The following is a 22,473-nucleotide window of genomic DNA, read 5'->3' on the forward strand; positions in this document are numbered from 1 at the left end:
GGTGTCTACAGGACTCCACACCAACTAGGTGGTGGCACTAAGGAAGGAAAATAAAATGATAGATTGGCTACTACCCTGCTTCTCAAGAGAGAGAATGGTGAGGTCACTGGCTTTATAAGGACTGCCCCCTAGCTCTGCCCCCACATCTCTCTCACACAGACACACACACACACAGTCTTCTATAACTGACCTTATGGGGACACACAATATAGTCCCATTCAAAATCCTATTTTCCCTAACCCTTAACCTAACCCTAACCCAAAAACCTAGCCTTAACCCTAACCGTAAATCTAACCCTAGTTCCTAACCCTAACCCCCTAGAAATAGCTTTTGAATTTGTGGGGACTAACAATGTCCCCAGTTGGTCCATTTTCTTTTGTTTACTATTCAGGTCCCCACATGTATAGTTAAACACACACACACACACACACCTCATGACTGAACTAAATATACATCACAGTTACTGTCACCTCCTAGAGTACACAGTAACAGTACATATGATAGAATGTAGGCTATATATGTAGGCTATATATGTGGTCCTCTGTAGCTCAGCTGGTAGAGCACGGCGCTTGTAACGCCAAGGTAGTGGGTTCGATCCCCGGGACCACCCATACACAAAAAAAAAAAAGATTTATGCACGCATGACTGTAAGTCGCTTTGGATAAAAGCGTCTGCTAAATGGCATATTATATTATTATTATGATTGAGGGATTAAAATGTGAACAGTATAATCATATAATTTATCTCTGAGATCAGAGACCTTGCAGGGCCCCTGTGTCCACAGAAATAACAAATGCCACTCTACCCACATCAGGATACTGCTAGTAGACTGCATGTCTGTTATGTTTTGGTACACCAAGCACAAATGATATGAGAGAACCATGATAACATAGAAACTGACAGTCACCATTAGGTCAAAATTGACATTGATATGGGTAAGCCTGGTCCCAGCGTGACGACAATGGCCATAGCCAAGGAGTTGGCAAGACACCACAAACAGATCTGGGACCAGGCTAGGCAAGCCCAACTACATGAATGTGGCAATCAAGACACTGACCACAGATAGTGTGCTGGGTCTCTATTCCTGTCTATGTGTCCTTTAAGTAACCTGCTGATTCAGCAACACACAGGGTACATTTCAGATTACCAGCAGTAGAGGAATGCTAACGTGATCATCATATGTGTTCCTCATCCAGTATGTGTTACATACAGTGGGGAAAAAAAGTATTTAGTCAGCCACCAATTGTGCAAGTTCTCCCACTTAAAAAGATGAGAGAGGCCTGTAATTTTCATCATAGGTACACGTCAACTATGACAGACAAAATGAGAAAAATAAATCCAGAAAATCACATTGTACGATTTTTAATGAATTGATTTGCAAATTATGGTGGAAAATAAATATTTGGTCAATAAAAAAAGTTTCTCAATACTTTGTTATATACCCTTTGTTGGCAATGACACAGGTCAAACGTTTTCTGTAAGTCTTCACAAGGTTTTCACACACTGTTGCTGGTATTTGGCCCATTCCTCCATGCAGATCTCCTCTAGAGCAGTGATGTTTTGGGGCTGTCGCTGGGCAACACGGACTTTCAACTCCCTCCAAATATTTTCTATGGGGTTGAGATCTGGAGACTGGCTAGGACACTCCAGGACCTTGAAATGCTTCTTACGAAGCCACTCCTTCGTTGCCCGGGCGGTGTGTTTGGGATCATTGTCATGCTGAAAGACCCAGCCACGTTTCATCTTCAATGCCCTTGCTGATGGAAGGAGGTTTTCACTCAAAATCTCACGATACATGGCCCCATTCATTCTTTCCTTTACACAGATCAGTCGTTCTGGTCCCTTTGCAGAAAAACAGCCCCAAAGCATGATGTTTCCACCCCCATGCTTCACAGTAGGTATGGTGTTCTTTGGATGCAACTCAGCATTCTTTGTCCTCCAAACACGACGAGTTGAGTTTTTACCAAAAAGTTCTATTTTGGTTTCATCTGACCATATGACATTCTCCCAATCCTCTTCTGGATCATCCAAATGCACTCTAGCAAACTTCAGACGGGCCTGGACATGTAGTGGCTTAAGCAGGGGGACACGTCTGGCACTGCAGGATTTGAGTCCCTGGCGGCGTAGTGTGTTACTGATGGTAGGCTTTGTTACTTTGGTCCCAGCTCTCTGCAGGTCATTCACTAGGTCCCCCCGTGTGGTTCTGGGATTTTTGCTCACCGTTCTTGTGATCATTTTGACCCCACAGTGTGAGATCTTGCGTGGAGCCCCAGATCGAGGGAGATTATCAGTGGTCTTGTATGTCTTCCATTTCCTAATAATTGCTCCCACAGTTGATTTCTTCAAACCAAGCTGCTTACCTATTGCAGATTCAGTCTTCCCAGCCTGGTGCAGGTCTACAATTTTGTTTCTGGTGTCCTTTGACAGCTCTTTGGTCTTGGCCATAGCGGAGTTTGGAGTGTGACTGTTTGAGGTTGTGGACAGGGGTCTTTTATACTGATAACAAGTTCAAACAGGTGCCATTAATACAGGTAACGAGTGGAGGACAGAGGAGCCTCTTAAAGAAGAAGTTACAGGTCTGTGAGAGCCAGAAATCTTGCTTGTTTGTAGGTGACCAAATACTTATTTTCCACCATAATTTGCAAATAAATTCATTAAAAATCCTACAATGTGATTTTCTGGATTTTTTTTCCTCAATTTGTCTGTGATAGTTGACGTGTACCTATGATGAAAATTACAGGCCTCTCTCATCTTTTTAAGTCGGAGAACTTGCACAATTGGTGGCTGACTAAATACTTTTTTCCCCCACTGTATACTGTAGTCTTGCCTGTCTCCACCACCCCCAGTGTCAGAGATACAGTGGCTGTGGAAGAGGCTACATGCTTCCTGAGAACACTGTCTTTAAAGTAATTGTCCAGTGTTACCAGATTTCTATTAAATATGACCTATAATGAATTACAATATGCATGAAATTGTTTTCCTTCCCAAAATGTTTTAATTAATTATGTTTAAAAGCAGCTTTCTGTGTTGGAATGGTGTGGGCGTACCCCAACGACAGAATGTGTGGGCGTATACCAGTCATTAAAAATATTAATGCGAGTAGACCTCTAACGATGAACTTAGCCTTAAGATGCTTTTGGGAAACCGGGCAGTTTGAGATACAAGTTGTAAAAAATTGTTTTCACGTTTTTTCTCCAATTTATGCTTTGGACACAAATACAAGTATAGGACGTGTCAACAACATTATTTGAGTATGAGTTAACCTCTATAGGTTGGGCGTCCCTATACAGGGACGGTTGCTGCTCAATATGCGATATGTGACTAGAATGGCGTTGTAAACAACAGCCAACTTTCCAGGACATAGACATGTCTTATATGGGCAGAAAGCTTAAATTATTGTTAATCTAACTGCAGTGTCCAATTTACAGTAGCTATTACAGCCAAAAAATACCATGCTATTGTTTGAAGATTGTGCTCAACAACAAAACACTTTTGTCACGGCAACTGGTACATTCACTTCTGAAGGTAAATAATGTACTTACATTCAGTTACTTGCTCTGATTTGTAATCCTGAGGGTCCCAGAGATAAAATGTAGCATAGCTTTGTTTGATAAAATCAATTTTTATATTCAAATGTAGGAACTGGGTTCTATAGCATTTTTGTATGTTCTCTATAGTTACACACTTGAAAATGTATAAATTGACCAATTCGGAACATTTGGGAAAAACTCCTGGCAGACTTGATACAAAATATTGTGTAGTGATGTAATCCTTCACTGGATCAGTCTGAAACTTTGCACACACATGCTGCCATCTTGTGGACAAAATCTAGATTACACCTTGATTCCAACATCACTGCCTGGCCTTTCTCTTGCATTGCAAAGATTATATAAAAAAAGAAACAAGAAAACACATGTTTTTTTGTTTGTATTATCTTATACCACATCTAATGTGTTATATTCTCCTACATTAATTTCACATTTCCACAAACTTCAAAGTGTTTCCTTTCAAATGATATCAAGAATATGCATATCATTTACATTACATTTACATTACATTTGAGTCATTTAGCAGACGCTCTTATCCAGAGCGACTTACAGGAGCAATTAGGGTTAAGTGCCTTGCTCAAGGGCACATTTACGTCATTTAGCAGACGCTCTTATCCAGAGCGACTACAAATTGGTGCATTCACCCTATAGCCAGTGGGATAACCACTTTACAATGATACTTTTTTTTTTTTTTTTTTTTTTTTTTGGGGGGGGGGGGGGTAGAAGGATTACTTTATCCTATCCCAGGTGTTCCTTAAAGAGGTGGGGTTTCAAATGTCTCCGGAAGGTGGTGAGTGACTCCGCTGTCCTGGCGTCGTGAGGGAGCTTGTTCCACCATTGGGGTGCCAGAGCAGCGAATAGCTTTGACTGGGCTGAGCGGGAACTATGCTTCCGCAGAGGAAGGGGAGCCAGCAGGCCAGAGGTGGATGAACGCAATGCCCTCGCCTGGGTGTAGGGACTGATCAGAGCCTGAAGGTACGGAGGTGCCGTTCCCCTCACTGCTCCATAGGCAAGCACCATGGTCTTGTAACGGATGCGAGCTTCAACTGGAAGCCAGTGGAGTGTGCGGAGGAGGGGGGTGACGTGAGAGAACTTGGGAAGGTTGAACACCAGACGGGCTGCGGCATTCTGGATGAGTTGTAGGGGTTTAATGGCACAGGCAGGGAGCCCAGCCAACAGCGAGTTGCAGTAATCCAGACGGGAGATGACAAGTGCCTGGATTAGGACCTGTGCCGCTTCCTGTGTAAGGCAGGGTCGTACTCTCCGAATGTTGTAGAGCATGAACCTGCAGGATCGGGTCATATCCTTGCTTCAGGTCCTGAGCTACAGGCAGTTAGATTTGGGTATGTCATTTTAGGCGAAAATTGAAAAAAAGGGCACGATCCTTATGAGATTCTCATTGGACAGATACTTTTACTTAATTAGTATGGCCCAGTAGAAACAGTTATTTGTCAATCACCCGTTGACACACATAAATTGTAATCTGTTATGAGATTGTGGGGCAGAAAAGTTCAGATGAAGACACATGAAGTCATTTGACCTGCCAAGAGGTACAGTAGCCATAGCCAACGGTATGAGCTACAGGTCGCGTTCCAGGCCGCCTACATTGCAGTCGCACACTAAATCTCCCAAAGACTTCTGTTGTGCTTTACATGTCAGTAACTGAATTAATATGGGATAACTACATTGTAGACTGCAACGTAGATGACGTTGCATTAAATCATTGGTAAATTTGTGCAGCGTGACTGCTTTGCAGATGTCTGGTGTCTGATATCTGGAACGCGACCATAGTCTTGCTCTTCAGAAGTGGTAGGACAGGCCAGGTTTTTCATCTGTTATGTGGTGTAGCCCAGTTAAAGGGAATGTCTTGAGGAACAACATACTCCTCAGCTACAGGCTTCAGATTCCAGATGTCATTTCATACACAGCGCTATAAAGAGTCAGTTGACACATAGGGCTGGATTCAATTCAGGTTATAGCTTGATTGAAATTGAAAGGCAATGTTCCCACATTCACGGTAAACGCTGCATGTCGGCTCAATTGGAAATTACCTTTACATTTTAACGCAGATCTTCCGCGAAACAGATTGAATCCAGCCCTTAATCTCACGCGCCAGACTTTGAGTAGAATTTTTGGAATATTCAGGGCAATATTTTTCCGGGTCGTCATTGTAAATAAGACTGGTTAAATAAAAATAAAGAGACACTAGTCTGGCTCTGCGAGATTACTGTAGTTGACACTGTGCATCAGAACCTAAAAAGCTCTATTACAGTAAGTATAGGGCTAACTGGCCGTTTCCAACAGGCTTCACTACCATGTCATAATAAAACTCACAAAACATGCATCATACGACAATTATAGAATTTTACACGTCATGAAATCTCGATGATCTGATTTTGGCCTCATTTGTTTAGTGTTTAACATGAAACAATGCTGACAACATCAATACCGTCTCAGTTTTATAAAAAAAGATCTACATATTCAAAACATTCCCCTTATCATTTCCGCAAGATCATTTAATGTAAATATTTGTAACATTGATCAAAGATTCCCAGTAGTGTCCAAATGGGTTCAGTAGTCTAGAAAATATCAATCATTGTTACCTAGCTACCAACATTGATTTTCTGACAACAATTAATTATCTTAGTTTCTGATTCCAATGAAAAACTTCTAATGTCTCATTTTTGGATACTGTAATACTGACAAAAATAAAATGATTTCTTTAACTTATTTCATGAAAAGAGCCAGTGCGTAATAACATCTGCCAATGTGGTATAAAAAAAAAAGTAGCTAGCTTGATACATTATTGAACAGGGTTATGTCACGTTTTGGAAAAGTATCTATTTTCAGCAGTGATACACATTGGCAAGACATACAGATATTTCGTATGTGTGATACCAGTCAATAACATGTAGATCTCTCAAAGCTAAGCTGGCTATAACAGTGTTAAAAACAAACATACCAGGTAACTGCCAAAATAATGAAAACACCTCAGTAAAGGAGGGATACAAAGTTCAAGTCTAGGCTCTGGCTGGGCCACTCAAGGACATTCAGAGACTTGTCCCGAAGCCACTCCTGCATTGTCTTGGCTGTGTGCTTAGGGTCGTTGTCCTGTTGGAAGGTGAACCTTTGTCCCAGTCTGAGGACCTGAGTGCTCTGGAGCAGGTTTTCATCAAGGATCTCTCTGTACTTTGTTCCGTTAATCTTTCCCTTGATCCTGACTAGTCTCCCAGTCCCTGCAACTGAAAAACATCCCCACAGCATGATGCTGCCACCACCATGCTTCACCGTAGGGATTGTGCCAGGTTTCCTCCAGATGTGACGCTTGGCATTCAGGCCAAAGAGTTCAATTTTGGTTTCATCAGACCTGAGAATCTTGTTTCTCATGGTCTGAGAGTCCTTTAGGTGCCTTTTGGCAAACTCGGGCTGTCATGTGCCTTTTACTGAGGAGTGGCTTCCGTCTGGCCACTCTACCATAAAGGCCTGATTGGTGGAGTGCTGCATAGATGGTTGTCCTTCTATAAGGATATCCCATCTCCACAGAGGAACTGAAGCTCTGTCAGAGTGACTATTGTGTTCTTGGTCACATCCCTGACCAAGGCCCTTCTCCCCCTGATTGCTCAGTTTGTCCGGACGGCCAGCTCTAGGAAGAGTCTTGGTGGTTCCAAACTTCTTCCATTTAAGAATGATGGAGGCCACTGTGTTCTTGGGGACCTTCAATGCTGCACATTTTTTTTTTGTACCCTTCCTCAGACCTGTGCCTCGACACAATCCTGTCTCGGAGCTCTACGGAAAATTCCTTCGACATCATGGCTTGGTTGTTGCTCTGACATGCACTGTCAACTGTGGGACCTTATATATAGACAGGGGTGCCTTTCCAAATCATGTTCAATCAATTGAATTTATCACAGGTGGACTCCAGTCAAGTTGTAGAAACATCTCATGAATGATCAATGGAAACAGGATGCACCTGAGCTCAATTGAGTCTCATAGCAAACGCGCTGAATACTTATGTAAATAAGGTATTTCTGTTTTTTATTTGTAATAGATTTGCAAAAATGTCTACAAACCTGTTTTTGCTTTGTCATTATGGGGTATTGTGTGTAGATTGATGAGGGGAAAAAAGGATTTAAATCAATTTTAGAATAAGGCTGTAACGTAACAGAATGTGGAAAAAGTCAAAGGGTCTGAATACTTTCCCAAATGCACTGTAAAAATTCTGGGCAGGTCATTTTGGCTACCATGGCTATGTCCCCATAAGATGACAATGCCCCCATCCACAGGGCACGAGTGGTCACTGAATGGTTTGATGTGCCTGTAAACCATATGCCATGGCCATCTCAGTCACCAGATCTCAACCCAATTGAAAACTTATGGGAGCTTCTGGAGTAGCACCTGAGACAGCGTTTTCCACCACCATCAACAAAACACTAAATTATAGAACTTCTCGTGGAAGAATGGTGTTGCATCCCTCCAATAGAGTTCCAGATACTTGTAGAAGCTACAGTATGCCAAGGTACACATTAGGTTTGTGTTTCCTTTATTTTGGTAGTTACCTATACATACATACATACATACATACATACATACATACATACATACATACACTCCTTCAAGTCTTAGCTTAACAATCCGTTGTGGGTCTGTCTTATCAGTAAACTAGACTAGACAAAAAAAAGAAGAGAAACATTCTCAGTGCAACAGCCATCATCTCTCCTGTAGAGGAGAGGAGCAGGGGGAGGAAGGAGCAGACGAGGGGTCCAAGATGATTGACCGAAAACTCTGAAGGGGAGAAGGGAAGAACAGGAAAAGAGTATCAATTTACTTTGAACAACATGATCAATGATGCTCTTCTGATTATTGGACAATGAACATGAATCTTTCATCAATAGGTAGGATAACCTCACGATGCCATCCTTCCAAAGTCTTGTTCATCACTCTGGAGGAATCCTAGAAACCGAGGCTATAGAGGGGATAAATGCCTATAGGACTAATATGTAAATTAAATGATGATACCCAACTCACAGTGTAGTCCTGCAGATACAGGGCTGCTGCTACAGGGTTTCCACAGCGGGTCTGCAGGGGACAGGAGATGGTGGCGATGGAGGAGCAGGGAGGGGCTGGGGAGGAGGTGTAGGTAGCCACCTCCTCATCCAGACGTAGCTCCTCCAGGGGGGGGAGGCGCCGGCGGAGCAAGGCTGCGGCAGAACTCAGAGCTCCGCTCTTTGGGATGATGATACTACCTGCAATGACACGGGTTACTGGTTAGACATTCAGAGGACCGAGGTCAGTCAATCAAATGTATTTATTAAGCACTTTTTGCGTCAATGGGATAGGAACCATGAAATGTTTATCGATCAATGGATTCAGCCCACTCTACTGAGTCAGCCCTGCTACAAGTAGTATCAAAAGTTAAATTGTCTCAGCAGTCCTACCTCTGGGATGACTCAGGGGGACAAAGGCTGAGGGGTTGGCTGATGCTGTGGCTGCAGTAGCAACCATGGACAGGGTTTCTGGTCCAGACAAGGGTCTGTCTGGATGGAGCAGGAGCTTGAGGACAGTCCCCTGTGCTGAAGCTCTGGGCCCAGGCCAACACTGCTCCAGTGGCCCACCTCGCTCCAGAAATCCAGCCACAGGGCTCTCCTGTTCTTGTGCTACTCTGAGCAGCTTCTTCCCCGTTGAGAAGACAATGACAGATTCCCTGTGTGGGGCTTGGAAGAAGGTCTGGAGTCCTCTTCCCGTGTTATTTTGCTCTTCCTCCTCCTCTTGGTCCTTGTCTGTTCGGGTCTCAGCAGGGTCTTTGTCCAGCGCCCTGTTGTCTATCCACAATTCCTCCTCTTGGTCCGTCTCCTTGAATAATCTCTGAACAACCTCCTGCCACAAACAATGACTTAACTGACTCTACATTATGAAATACACGTTACCAGCCTAATTCAATCATGTGGTGTATGATGTATATTCCATTAGTAAGCTTTCCTCCTCACCTCCTTGTGTGTCTCCAGATCTCGGGTGTGGCCCTGGAGGCCCCAGAGTCTAGGAGAGCATGCGTAGGGGGTCCGGTGGGCAGACAGGTGCCTCCTCTGAAAGAAGGATGGCTCAGTGAGTTAGAGCATCCATGGTGCTGGCAATATCAGGGTTGTGGGTTTGATTCCACCATGGGCAACATATACTGAGAATGTGTCACTTTGGAGTTGACAGTAAATTTTTTTTTACAAAAACGACATACAGACCATGGACATAAGAGTGAGGGTGTACTGTAACGTACTTACCATGGACATGGGCTGATGCCTGGTGTCAGGGACCCGCTGGGGTGTCCACTTCTGGCCGACTGGCATCACTGAGGAGACAGAAAGATCATATCGACAGACCACGTCATAACACAGAGACAGAGCAGAGGGGTATCCTACGAAGCAGGTTTGAGGAGTTAGCGAGGTAACTTTGGTAAACTCAGAGTTCAACTCAGGATAAATCGGTCTTATGATAGCGGCTCACCTTTTAGCCAGGTACAGTTCTATGGAAAAACAAATCCTTCAGAACTAACTTGCTCCGGGGAAGGCTAACTAAAATCTACTTACCCTAATAAAATGCGAGTTGAAGACCAATGAAATCAGATTCCCTCCCTCTTGCAAAGATTGTGTCCATCATCCCCTTCACTTGAGGAAGACACATTTTTCAATATTTTATTACTCAAATATTTTTTTTCTGCTAAAAAAATAAAAGAGTAATGTTAAAATATATCACATTACACATTTAGTAATGACAGAATATATTTTAAACTTCACGCAATGTAACACTTTTGTATGACAATGAAATACAAATATTGATAGGAGTGGGAAAAAAGGTGCTTGTGCATTGATAACCACACCAAAGACGGCATTAACGATAAGTAATAAAATAAAAGATGGCACTTCTAAAAGCTTATTTGACACCATAACCTGCTGGATTTGCAAGATACATTTTCTTTCATTTTGATTTCGGCACAAATTTTCAGCATTGTCTCAATAAAGAGTTTGGTGTTCGACTAGCCATGTGCAACATGCACGCGCAGTTACAAGCCTGCTAGAGTTAGCGACAGGCGGATGAGCAATGTCCACCGTCGTAGTAAGGATGAAGCCTGAGCTGGAATGTGAAACTAACAAGCTGGTTAGCTTTAGAAAACCCTCAGTAGAGCTAGCCTGCTTCGTAGGATACCCCTCAGAGGGCTGCTAACTGTAGCAGGCCTCTAACTTAAGTCATACAAAAGTTTTACTGTCCGTGAAGATTCAAATGCATTCTGTCATTACTAAATGTGATCGGTATTTTAACATTATAATTTTTTAACACACACAAAAAAAATGATTCATAGAATACTCAATCAGTCGTCTTCCTTAAATGAAGGGGATAATGAAGCAATCTTTGCGATAGGGAGGGAATTGGATTTCATTGGTCCTCAACTGGCTGCTCACACTTCATTCAGGATTAATGGAGTTAGCCTGCCCTGGAGCAAGTTAGTTATGAAGGATTTGTTGGCATAGAAATGTACCTGGCTAAAAGGTGAGCCAATTTCGTGGTACCGGTTGACCAAAGTTACCTCGCTAACTCCTCAAACCAGGTATGTAGAAGTTATAAGACAGACATCATACAATTTTTACATTTACATTTTTGTCATTTAGCAGACACTCTTATCCAGAGCGACTTACAATTAGGTGCATTCATCTTAAGATAGCTGGGTAAGACAACCACACATTACAGTCGTAGCAAATAAATGTCTCCCTCAAGGCCCCTGAGTAACACAGACCCAAGATGAGAGGGACAAACAGGTGAATATCTGGTTGAGATTCGGAAAGTATTCAGACCCCTTCACTTTTTCCACATTTTATTATGTTACAACCATATTCTAAAATTGATTAAATAGTATTTTTCCCCTCATCAATCTACTCACAATACCCCATAATGACAAAGCAAAAACAGGTTTGTAGAAATGTTTGCAAATGTATTTTTTAAAAACCCAGACACATACTAAGTATTCAGACACTTTACTCAGTACTTCGTTGAAGCACCTTTGGCAGCAATTACAGCCTTGAGTCTTCTTGTGTATGACACCACAAGCTTTGCACACCTGTTTTTGGGGAGTTTCTCCCTTTCTTCTCTTCAGATCATCTCATGCTCTGTCAGGTTGGATGGGGAGCGTCGCTGCACAGCTATTTTCGGGTCTCTCCATTGATGTTAGATCAGGTTCAAGTCTGGGCTCTGGCTGGGCCACTCAAGGACATTCAGAGACTTGTCCCGAAGCCACTCCTGCGTTGTCTTGGCTATGTGCTAAGGGTTGTTGTCCTGTTGGAAGGTGAACCTTCGACCTAGTCGGAGGTCCTGAGCGATTCTGGAGCAGGTTTTCATCAAGGATCTCTCTGTACTTTGCTCCGTTCATCTTTCCCTCGATCCTGACTAGTCTCCCAGTCCCTGCCGCTGAAAAACATCCCCACAGCATGATGCTGCCACCACCATGCTTCACCGTAGGGATGGTGCCAGGTTTCTTCCAGACTTGATGCTTGGCATTCAGGCCAAAGAGTTCAATCTTGGTTTCATCAGACCAGATAATCTTCTTCCTCATGGTCAGAGTCCTTTAGGAGCCTTTTAGCAAACTCCAAGCGGGCTGTCATGTGCCTTTTACTGAGGAGTGGCATCCGTCTGGCCACTCTACCATAAAGGCCTGATTGGTGGAGTGCTGCAGAGATGGTTGTCCTTCTGGAAGGTTCTCTAATCTCCACAGAGGAACTCTGGAGCTCTGTCAGAGTGACCATACATTTGTCCATTTAAGAATGGAGGCCACTGTGTACTTGGGGACCTTCAATACTGCAGAAATGTTTTGGTACCCTTCCCAGATCTGTGCCTCGACACTGTCTCCGAGCTCTACGGACAATTCCTTCGACCTCATGGCTTGATTTTTGCTCGGACATGCACTGTCAACTGTGGGACCTTATATATAGACAGGGGTGCCTTTCCAAATAATGTCTAATCAATTGAATTTACCACAGGTGGACTCCAATCAAGTTGTAGAAACATCTCAAGAATGATCAATGGAAACAGGATGCACCTGTGCTCAAATTCGAGTCTCAGAGCAAAAGGGTCTGAATACTTATGCAAATAAGATATATATATATTTTTATACATTTGCAAAAATGTCTAGAAAACTGTTTTCGCTTTGTCATTATGGGATATTGTGTGTAGATTCATGAGGAAAAGGTTGTAACGTAGCAAAATGTAGAAAAAGTCTGAATACTTTCCCAACGCACTGTAACTATACTGAACAAAAATATAAACGCAACATGTAAAGTGTTTTTCAATAAAAAGATCCCAGAAAATGTCCATACGCACCAAAAGCGTATTTCTCTCAAAGTTTGTGCACAAAATTATTTACATCCCTGTTAAGGAGCATTTCTCATTTGCCAAGATAATCCATCCACCTGACAGGTGTGGCATATCAAGAAGCTGATTAAACAGCAAGATCATTACACAGGTGCACCTTGTGCTGGGGACAATAAAAGGCCACTCTAAAATGTGCAGTTTTGTCACACAAGATAATGACACAGTGTGCAATTGGCATGCTGACTGCAGCAATGTCCAATAGAGCTGATGCCAGATAATTTAATGTTAATTTCTCAACCATAAGCCGCCTCCAACGTCATTTTAAAGAATTTGGCAGTACATCCAACCGGCCTCACAACCGCAGACCATGTGTAACCACGCCATCTTGCTTCTTCATCTGCGGGATTGTCTGAGGAGGGGGAGGGCGGGTGTTGAGGAGTATTTCTATTTGTAATAAAGCCCTTTTGTGAGGAAAAACTCATTCTGATTGGCTGGGCCTGACTCCCCAGTGGGTGGACTTGGCTCCCAAGTGGGTGGGCCTATGCCCTCCCAGGCCCACCCATGGCTGCACCCCTACCCAGTCATGTGAAATCCATAGATTAGGGCCTAATGAATTTATTGACTGATTTCCTTCTATGAACTGTAACTCAGTAAAATCTTTGAGATTGTTACATTTATATTTTTGTATAACTTACCCATAGGTCCTCCAGGTGCTTCAGTGCAACTCTTTGTGACAGGTACTCTCTGAGCCTGGAAAGGTAAAGCACCACAGTGAATATTCTGTTTATATCCCTAAAGCCTCTCTATACTCATCAGTAAACTGTGGCTGCCTGTTTCATGCAGCACTAAGGAGACATGACATGAGAAATAGGCACGAGGCATTAGTATGGTAATGATTTTTTAAATCTTAATAGAAATGCATATAAAGTTGCTTTCACCCCGGCTGGAGTGGCTTTATACGCATTTTCAAATAATTAATTTTAATAAATACATCTATCGATCAAAATATTAAACTCACAGTGTAGATGGAGGTGCCCCTGCCAGAGGGGCAGACAGAGGTGCGTTGTGGTGTGGCCCCCAGGGGTCCCCCAGTAGTCACCCCTTCATTCTGCAGGATGCTGCTGAGGGCCGTGGGGTCTGGGGAGAACTGGACACTCCGTACTGGACCTGGAACACATACAAGGTTACATACTTGTTAGTTTAACAACTGGTTTTTTGAGCACTGTTTGAAGCTATAAAGCTTACTTACAATGAATGTTTTTGCATTATTATAATGAAGCAGTACTAAGCTATTGCAGGCATTTCTAAGTTTTGTTCTTCAAAACGTGCTCAAAGATGGGATGTGTCCAGTACTAGTACCACTGACCTGCAGAGGCTGCAGTCTTCTGATGACTCTTCATGATGGACACTCTCTGGGGCTGCAGAGGGTAGGTGATCCCTTCATTCTGCAGGATGCTGTTGAGGGCTGAAGGCTCAGGGGAGAACTGAACAGATCTTACGGGACCTACAGTGCATTCGGAAAGTATTCAAACCCATTGACTTTTTCCACATTTTGTTACGTTACAGCCTTATTCTAAAATGGATTCAATTGTTTTTTTTACCTCAATCTCCACACAATACCCCATAATGACAAAGCAAAAACAGGTTTTTAGAAATGTCTGCAAATTTATTTAAAATAAAAAAACAGAAATATCAAATTTACATAAGTATTCAGACCCAGTACTTTGTTGAAGCACCTTTGTTGAAGCACCTGTCATGTGCCTTTTACTGAGGAGTTGCTTCCGTCTGGCCACTCTACCATAGAGGCCTAATTGGTAGAGTGCTGCAGAGATGGTTGTCCTTCTGGAAGGTTCTCCCATTTCCACAGAGGAACTTTAGAGCTCTGTCAGAGCGACCATCGGATTCTTGGTCACCTTCCTGACCAAAGCCCTTCTCCCCAGATTGCTCAGTTTGTCAGGGCGACCAGCTCTTGGTGGTTCCAAACTTCTTCCATTGAAGAATGATGGAGGCCACTGTGTTCTTGGGGACCTTCAATGATGCAGAAATGTTTTGGTACCCTTCCCCAGATCTGTGCCTCGACACAATCCTGTCTCAGAGCTCTACGGACAATACCTTCGACCTCTTGGCTAGGTTTTTGGTCTGACACGAACTGTCAACTGTGGGACCTTATATAGACACGTGTGTGCCTTACCAAATCATGTCCAATCAATTGAATTTACCACAGGTGGACTCCAATCAAGTTGTAGAAACATCTCAAGGATGATCAATGGAAACAGGATGCACCCAAGCTCAATTCTGAGTCTCATAGCAAAGGGTCGGAATACTTCTGTAAATAAGGGATTTCTGTTTTTTGCTTTGTCATTATGGGGTATTCTGTGTAGATTGATGAGGGAAACATTTAATTTAATCAATTTTAGAATAAGGCTGTAATGTAACAAAATGTGGAAAAAGTCAAGGGCCCTGAAATTAGAGTGCACTGTATAAACAATTCAAGCACATACAAGGTTACAGACTTGCTAACCTATCCTAGGCCCTTAGACTGAGCTGGAGTAGGAGTTTGAATAGGCTGGCTAATCAAACAGCTCAGTGCAAACTATATTTTTAAAGGGTGCCACATGCAACATTTCCACCTGGAAATAGCCCTCAATGTCAATCCCATATCAGCAGTACATAGACCTTTATATGCAGTAGTAGGAAAGTCATACAAATCCAGATTGGAAATGTCCAGTACTAGTACCACTGACCTGCAGAGGATGCCGTCTTCTGTTGACTCTTCATGATGGACACTCTCTGGGGCTGCAGAGGAAAGATCACTTCAAGTTAGTTCACAGACTGATATTGGACACACAAACTCAGAAAGATCATCAGTCAGTAAGTACCCTGCAGATCTGGGTTCACTTCAATTGGTATTTGTTTACTTTCAAATACGTTGAGTGTTTGATTACTAGGACTATTCTATTGGTTCCATTGCACCAGGCAACCTCAAACTAATAGAACAAAAATAAGTTGATGCTGGATAGTAAACAACACCGGAACAGCCTTTGTGCAAACAAACTTCCAGAAGTAATAAAGGCACTCACATGTAGTGGAAAAATAAAAGAGGCTTTAATGTATTGTAGCTTATGCATGGCAATATTAAAACCACTGAAGCTTTGCGGCTACAACAGCCTTCATCAGGTTGAGAAAGAATAGGGGTAGACAAACTGGTGTGTATCCCAACTCTCACAGGAAGCGACTCAATTCATTACCATATGGAATTGATCAATCAAAAAAACTTGAGGATAAAAATATTCAAGATACAAAGATAAACATGGCATAACGAGAAAGGAACACCACCAAATAAATGCAATATCATAAAAGGAAAAAAACGGTGTACATGAGCTCGTTACCAAGTAACATTTTTTATAAACCACACACTAGACTCCCTGCGGACCTGTCATCTTTTCACTCCCTCCTCTCTACATTCTCTTCCTCTGTTTCCGCTGCTAAAGCCACTTTCTACCACTCTAAATTTCAAGCATCTGCCTCTAACCCTAGGAAGCTCTTTGCCACCTTCTCCTCCCTGCTGAATCCCCCTCCTCCTCCCCCTCCCTCATCCCTCTTTGTGGAAGAATTCGTCAACCATTTTGAAAAGAAGGTGGACGACATCCAATCCTCATTTATTATGTCAAATGACACCGCTGGTCCTGCTCACACTGCCCTACCCTATTCTTTGACTTCTTTCTCCCATCCCTCTCCAGATGAAATCTTGCGACTTGTGACGGCCGGCCGCCCAACAACCTGCCCGCTTGACCCTATCCCCTCCTCTCTTCTCCAGACCATTTCCGGAGACCTTCTCCCTTACGTCACCTCGTTCATCCACTCATCCTTGACCGCTGGCCATGTCCCTTCCGTCTTCAAGAGAGCGAGAGTTGCACCCCTCCTCAAAAAACCTACACTCGATCCCTCCGATGTCAACAACTACAGACCAGTATCCCTTCTTTCTTTTCTCTCCAAAACTCTTGAGCGTGCCGTCTCTAGCCAACTCTCCTGCTATCCCTCTCAGAATGACCTTCTTGATCCAAACCAGTCAGGTTTCAAGACTGGTCATTCAACTGAGACTGCTCTTCTCTGTGTCACGGAGGCTCTCCGCACTGCTAAAGCTAGCTCTCTCTCCTCTGCTCTTATCCTTCTAGACCTATCCGCTGCCTTTGATACTGTGAACCATCAGATCCTCCTCTCCACCCTCTCCGAGTTGGGCATCTCCGGCGCTGCTCACTCTTGGATTGCGTCCTACCTGACAGGTCGCTCCTACCAGGTGGCGTGGCGAGAATCTGTCTCCGCACCACGTGCTCTCACCACTGGTGTCCCCCAGGGCTCAGTTCTAGGCCCTCTCCTATTCTCTCTATATAACAAGTCACTTGGCTCTGTCATATCCTCACATGGTCTCTCCTATCATTGCTACGCAGACGACACAATTAATTTTCTGATAACCAGGTGGCGAATCGCATCTCTGCATGTCTGGCAGACATATCAGTGTGGATGTCGGATCACCACCTCAAGCTGAACCTCGGCAAGACGGAGCTGCTCTTCCTCCCGGGGAAGGACTGCCCGCTCCATGATCTCGCCATCACGGTTGACAACTCCATTGTGTCCTCCTCCCAGAGTGCAAAGAACCTTGGCGTGACCCTGGACAACACCCTGTCGTTCTCCGCTAACATCAAAGCGGTGACCCGATCCTGCAGGTTCATGCTCTACAACATTCGCAGAGTACGACCCTACCTTACACAGAAAGCGGCACAGGTCCTAATCCAGGCACTTGTCATCTCCCGTCTGGATTACTGCAACTCGCTGTTGTTGGGCTCCCTGCCTGTGCCATTAAACCCCTACAACTTATCCAGAACGCTGCAGCCCGTCTGGTGTTCAACCTTCCCAAGTTCTCTCATGTCACCCCGCTCCTCCGCACACTCCACTGGCTTCCAGTTGAGGCTCGCATCTACTACAAGACCATGGTGCTTGCCTACGGAGCTGTGAGGGGAACGGCACCTCCTTACCTTCAGGCTCTGATCAGACCCTACACCCAAACGAGGGCACTACGTTCATCCACCTCTGGCCTGCTGGTCCCCCTACCTCTGCGGAAGCACAGTTCCCGCTCAGCCCAGTCAAAGCTATTCGCTGCTCTGGCACCCCAATGGTGGAACAAGCTCCCCCACGACGCCAGGCCAGCGGAGTCACTGACCACCTTCCGGAGACACTTGAAACCCTACCTCTTTAAGGAATACCTGGAATAGTATAAAGTAATCCTTCTTCCCCCCACCCCCCATAAAAAAAAGACAAAACTGCACATTTTAGAGTGGCCTTTTATTGTCCCCAGCACAAGGTGCACCTGTGTAATAATCATGCTGTTTATTCAGCTTCTTGATATGCCACACCTGTCAGGTGGATGGACTATCTTGGCAAGGGAGAAATGTTAACTAACAGGGATGTAAAGAAATTTGTGCACAACATTTGAGAGAAATACGTTTTTAGTGATTACGGAAAAATTCTGGGATTTTTTTATTTCAGCTCATGAAACATGGGACCAACACCTTACATGTTGCGTTTATATATATTTTTCAGTATATAAACCAAAGAAGCGCTCCTCTCCTGTGTCTCTCAATCTAATAGAGTTCCAGGTCTGCTGTGTAAAGGAACCATAGGACAACTCACCATGTTGTTATAGGCTTGTGTAGAGGGACGGCTAGACATTGAAGCCCCAGCAGCATTGACTCCGATATTCTGCAGGATACTACGCAGGGCAAAGGGGTCAGAAGAGAAGGCCTCCACATGCCCTGGAACACACACACAATGGACAATGGAACACATCATTTCAAAAACTAAATATAAATCTAAAGATGACGAAAACATATATAATCTAGACATAAAGTAGAGAGCGAGAGAGAGAGAGAACAAACACCATGACACTGCAGCTATATGATGACCTCTGAACTGTTACCATACTTAAAAATACAACTTCACTCACCAGCGGTGCTACTTGGTAACTGTCCTGGCTCGGATAGATCTTTGATGCTAAGTGTGTCCAAATGGCCCCTGCAGGCTTCCGTACTGAGGGCAGTGGGCTTGGCTGAGGTAGTGGAGGAGGCACTGCTAAATGAGAAAGCAATGGACTCCAGACCTGAGCCAGGACCAAATGAACTGGGAGGTCTGGAAAGACCAAGCTGTCCCGATCCAGATCCGTGAAATAGATTGTTTGAAGAAGTAGGTGCCTTTGGTTTCGGATGTTGAGACAAAGACATGGAGGTGGCAGCACTGGTAGCCTGGGGCCAATGAGTCTTCCGTCCTTCTCCATTGGGATGTGACAAGATGCCTGCTAGCCCTGGACCTTCTTTTCTGGCCGCCAAGTGTTGTGCGAGTGTTGGGAGTCGAGCAGCAAGTTCTACTGTTGACTTTGTTTGGGCCTTGTTATGAGTTGCTGGGACGGAACTGGGTAGTTTAGCTGTCGTTGTGAGTCTTGTTTTAGGGCTGGCAGCAGCGCTAAAAGTATTTTCAGGTTGGGTGGGTTGAGCACCACCCTTTGAAGTAGCAGCCAGCGGTCTTCTCTGGTTCTCGGTCCCCATTCGGTTGGCTCTGGGATGGGTGAAGTTGAAAGGTACTGGTTTGGTGCACGGCTTCTTCCTCTTTGCTTTACCCTTTAGGAAAACAGATAAGGACAAAGAATATAAATGACATCCCTTAGCACTGACAGTAATGCTAGGAAGATACTTTCAGGGCCGGTTTCTCAACAAAGATTAGGCCTATTCCTGGATTAAGAAACACTTTCAATATAGACTCCCCATCGCGCATGCCCAGAATCAGTGATACATTTAATTTGAAGCGATGGGATTACCATAGAAATGTAATTGGGTTATCTACTTAGAATCGATCTATAGTTCTTACCGCTAGAGAGTTCTCCTCCCATCTCTTGTGTGACTGGGTGAAGTCAGAAGGCGTCTGAAGGGGCAGGGATTTAGCCAGCACTGGCAGCCTGCTGATGCCCAGTGGTCTTACAGGGGGCTTGGGGTCATTGTCTGAGGCTGCTGCTGGGTCCTTGTTCTCAGTCCCTCGTTTGGAACGGTGGCCGTGGGGTACAGGGGTGTGTTTGGAAGGGTGGGGTACAGACGGGTGTTTAGAACCTGGTTTTGGGTCTGCTGTCATTCTGTTGAGTTCGTTGAGTTTCATTCTGTTTAGACTGGAGAGAGACAGTCAATGTAGACAGACATATACTTTCCAGGCAGTGTATACAGTGTTGTTTTTAATTCAGGTTCACTTATCAACAGTACTTGATAAACAGTGGTCATGCATCATTAGGGAGAAGCGACCTACAACATAAAGCACAATTTACTCTAACGTTAACGTTAGTTTTGTTCATACTCTGTAGGCCTACCTTGAATGGTTGTTCAGGATTTTGTTCTGACTTTGCTGACGCAGAATCGGAGAGGAATCCATCTTCGCTCAGTCAGAGAGGTTCAACAGAATTCTGTAAATAACAAACCTGAACCAAATGTTAGTAAACATCATTCAGCATGTTAGCTAACACAGTTGGCAAGAGCATACGCTTTTTAGAGACAAAAATAGCAACTACATTGTCGCATTGCTTAATTACTTTACTACAGCTAGCTAACTTCTTTAATAGTTTAATGACTAGCTGGATAGCTTAATAGCTCCTGTGTAAAGCAAATAACCCACTGAAATCTTCTGATCCCTTAGAAAACACCACAAAACGTTGAACAATTTAAACAGTACTGTTACTGCTAGCTTCAAGCGTACTACTGAGAGAAACCGCAGCTTGCTCTCTGATCATGACATAACAAGAGAGAAAATCTGACTGTACTCACATGCAAACTTCAAAATAGAGAAATGTTTACTTGCTTCACAAAATGTTTTCGAACAAAATAATTAATATATCCCAGACTTTCCTATGTTTTCAACACAAACGAGCCATGAGAACAAGACAAGCTCAAAACTTCCTGAACATGCTTCAGTTTGTAAAAAGCAAGTACTTTCATTGGTTAAACGAGAAACACCTTAAGGCAATCGTTGCGCTAGTTTATTCAAGAGCCCGTCTTTCCTTTGACCAATCAGCATCAAGCGTGTAAAAACAACTCCATGGAAACGACGCACGATGCTTCATCACGTGATCCAGTGAGTCCCTCCCCCACCCACTCCCTCTGAAATGTCTTTGTCCCTGTGACCCCATCTGAGCTTATAGTAGCACCCTTGGCTGCTCCCAAATATTCTTCTTCTAGATATTTGTATTCTTCTTTTCAATCTGTCATTTGTATTTGTATTTATTATGGATACCCATTGGAATAGAGTTCCATGTAGCCATGGCTCTATGTAGTACTGTGCGCCTCCCATAGTCTGTTCTGGACTTGGGGACTGTGAAGGGACCTCTGGTGGCATGTCGTGTGGGGTATACATGAGTGTCCGAGCTGTGTGCTAGTAGTTTAAACAGACAGCTCAGTACATTCAACATGTCAATACAACATGTCAATACAAAAACAAGTAGTGATTAAGTCAATCTCTCCTCTACTTTGAGCTATGAGAGATGTACATGCATATTATTAATGTTTGCTCTACGTGTACATTTAAGGGCCAGCCGTGCTGCCCTGTTCTGGGCCAGTTGTAATTTTCCCAAGTTGCTCTTTGTGGCACCTGACCACACGACTGGACAGTAGTTCAGGACCTGCCTTGTTGATATTGTTGTTAATAGGCAGAGTAGCACTTTATTATAGACAGACCTCTCCCCCATCTTAGCTACTGTTGCATCAATATGTTTAGACCATAACAGTTTACAATCCAGGGTTACTATTGTGGAATCACTGCAATGTTGTTGATCCATCCTCAGTTTTCTCCCATCACAGCTATTGAACTCTGTAGCTGTTTTAAAATCACCAATGGCCTCATGGTAACATCACTGAGCAGTTACATTCCTATCCTGCAGCTAAGTTCAGAAGGACAACTATATTTGATGTGTCTGGGTGGTTTAATACATCATCCACAGCATAATTATTAACTTGAACATGCTTAAAGAGATATTCAATGTTTGATTTGTTATTGTTACCCATCTACCAATCACTGCCCTTCTTTATGAGGCTTTCGAAAAGCTCCCTGGTCTTTGTAGTTGAATCTGGGCTTGAAATTCAATACTTGACTGAGGGACCTTACAGATGCTGTATGTATGGGGGGCAGAGGAAGGGTTTGTCAATGTACCTTATGTGATTTGTTGAGCCAAATTTTACTCCTGAACTAATTTAGGCTTGCCTAAACAAAGGGGCTGAATACTTATGCAATGATTATATTTTGGTTTTGAATTCTTTATTTATCTTTAAAAATTAATCATTTTTCTTCCACTTTGACAATAGAGTATTGTGTATAGATTGTAGACAAAAACATTACAATTAAATCAAATTGAATCCCACTTTGTAAAAATAAAATGTGAAGAAATTCAAGGGGTTTGAATACTTTAGCAAAGCACTGTATAGTGGACCCCTACCTGCAGTGTCCTGCCCCACCAGCAGGTGGGGCAGCTGAAACTGACTGGATTGTAGTGCTGTCAGCA

At 43.6% G+C, this 22,473-nt stretch overlaps 1 protein-coding gene across 1 annotated transcript; it reads right to left on the minus strand.

Annotated features, from left to right (window-relative positions):
• Positions 1–8,073: 8,073 nt before the first annotated feature.
• LOC311150088 (uncharacterized protein) lies at positions 8,074–20,891 on the minus strand. The gene is made up of 14 exons (XM_084187359.1): positions 20,747–20,891; positions 20,296–20,403; positions 19,809–20,100; positions 18,895–19,561; positions 18,582–18,703; positions 15,638–15,689; positions 14,260–14,397; positions 13,912–14,060; positions 13,589–13,643; positions 9,818–9,885; positions 9,533–9,628; positions 8,984–9,422; positions 8,574–8,791; positions 8,074–8,330 (listed from the first exon to the last, which is right to left on the minus strand). Exons 2-14 carry the CDS (start codon positions 20,355–20,357, stop codon positions 8,256–8,258), a joined length of 2,433 nt encoding a protein of 810 aa, XP_084043485.1. The 5' UTR covers positions 20,358–20,403; positions 20,747–20,891; the 3' UTR covers positions 8,074–8,255.
• Between the last annotated feature and the right edge of the window lie 1,582 nt (positions 20,892–22,473).

The sequence above is a fragment of the Coregonus lavaretus genome (genome assembly GCF_964263955.1).
Source record: "Coregonus lavaretus genome assembly, chromosome: 22".
NCBI lineage: Eukaryota > Metazoa > Chordata > Actinopteri > Salmoniformes > Salmonidae > Coregonus > Coregonus lavaretus.

Coding starts and splice junctions, on each gene's coding strand:
- LOC311150088 (XM_084187359.1), bottom strand. CDS start 20,357: ATGGATTCCTCTCCGATTCTGCGTCAGCAAAGTCAGAACAAAATCCTG. Junction 9,629..9,817: donor GGCATCAGCCCATGTCCATG/GTAAGTACGTTA, acceptor TCCTTCTTTCAG/AGGAGGCACCTGTCTGCCCA. Junction 8,792..8,983: donor CCCCCTGAGTCATCCCAGAG/GTAGGACTGCTG, acceptor GTGTCATTGCAG/GTAGTATCATCATCCCAAAG.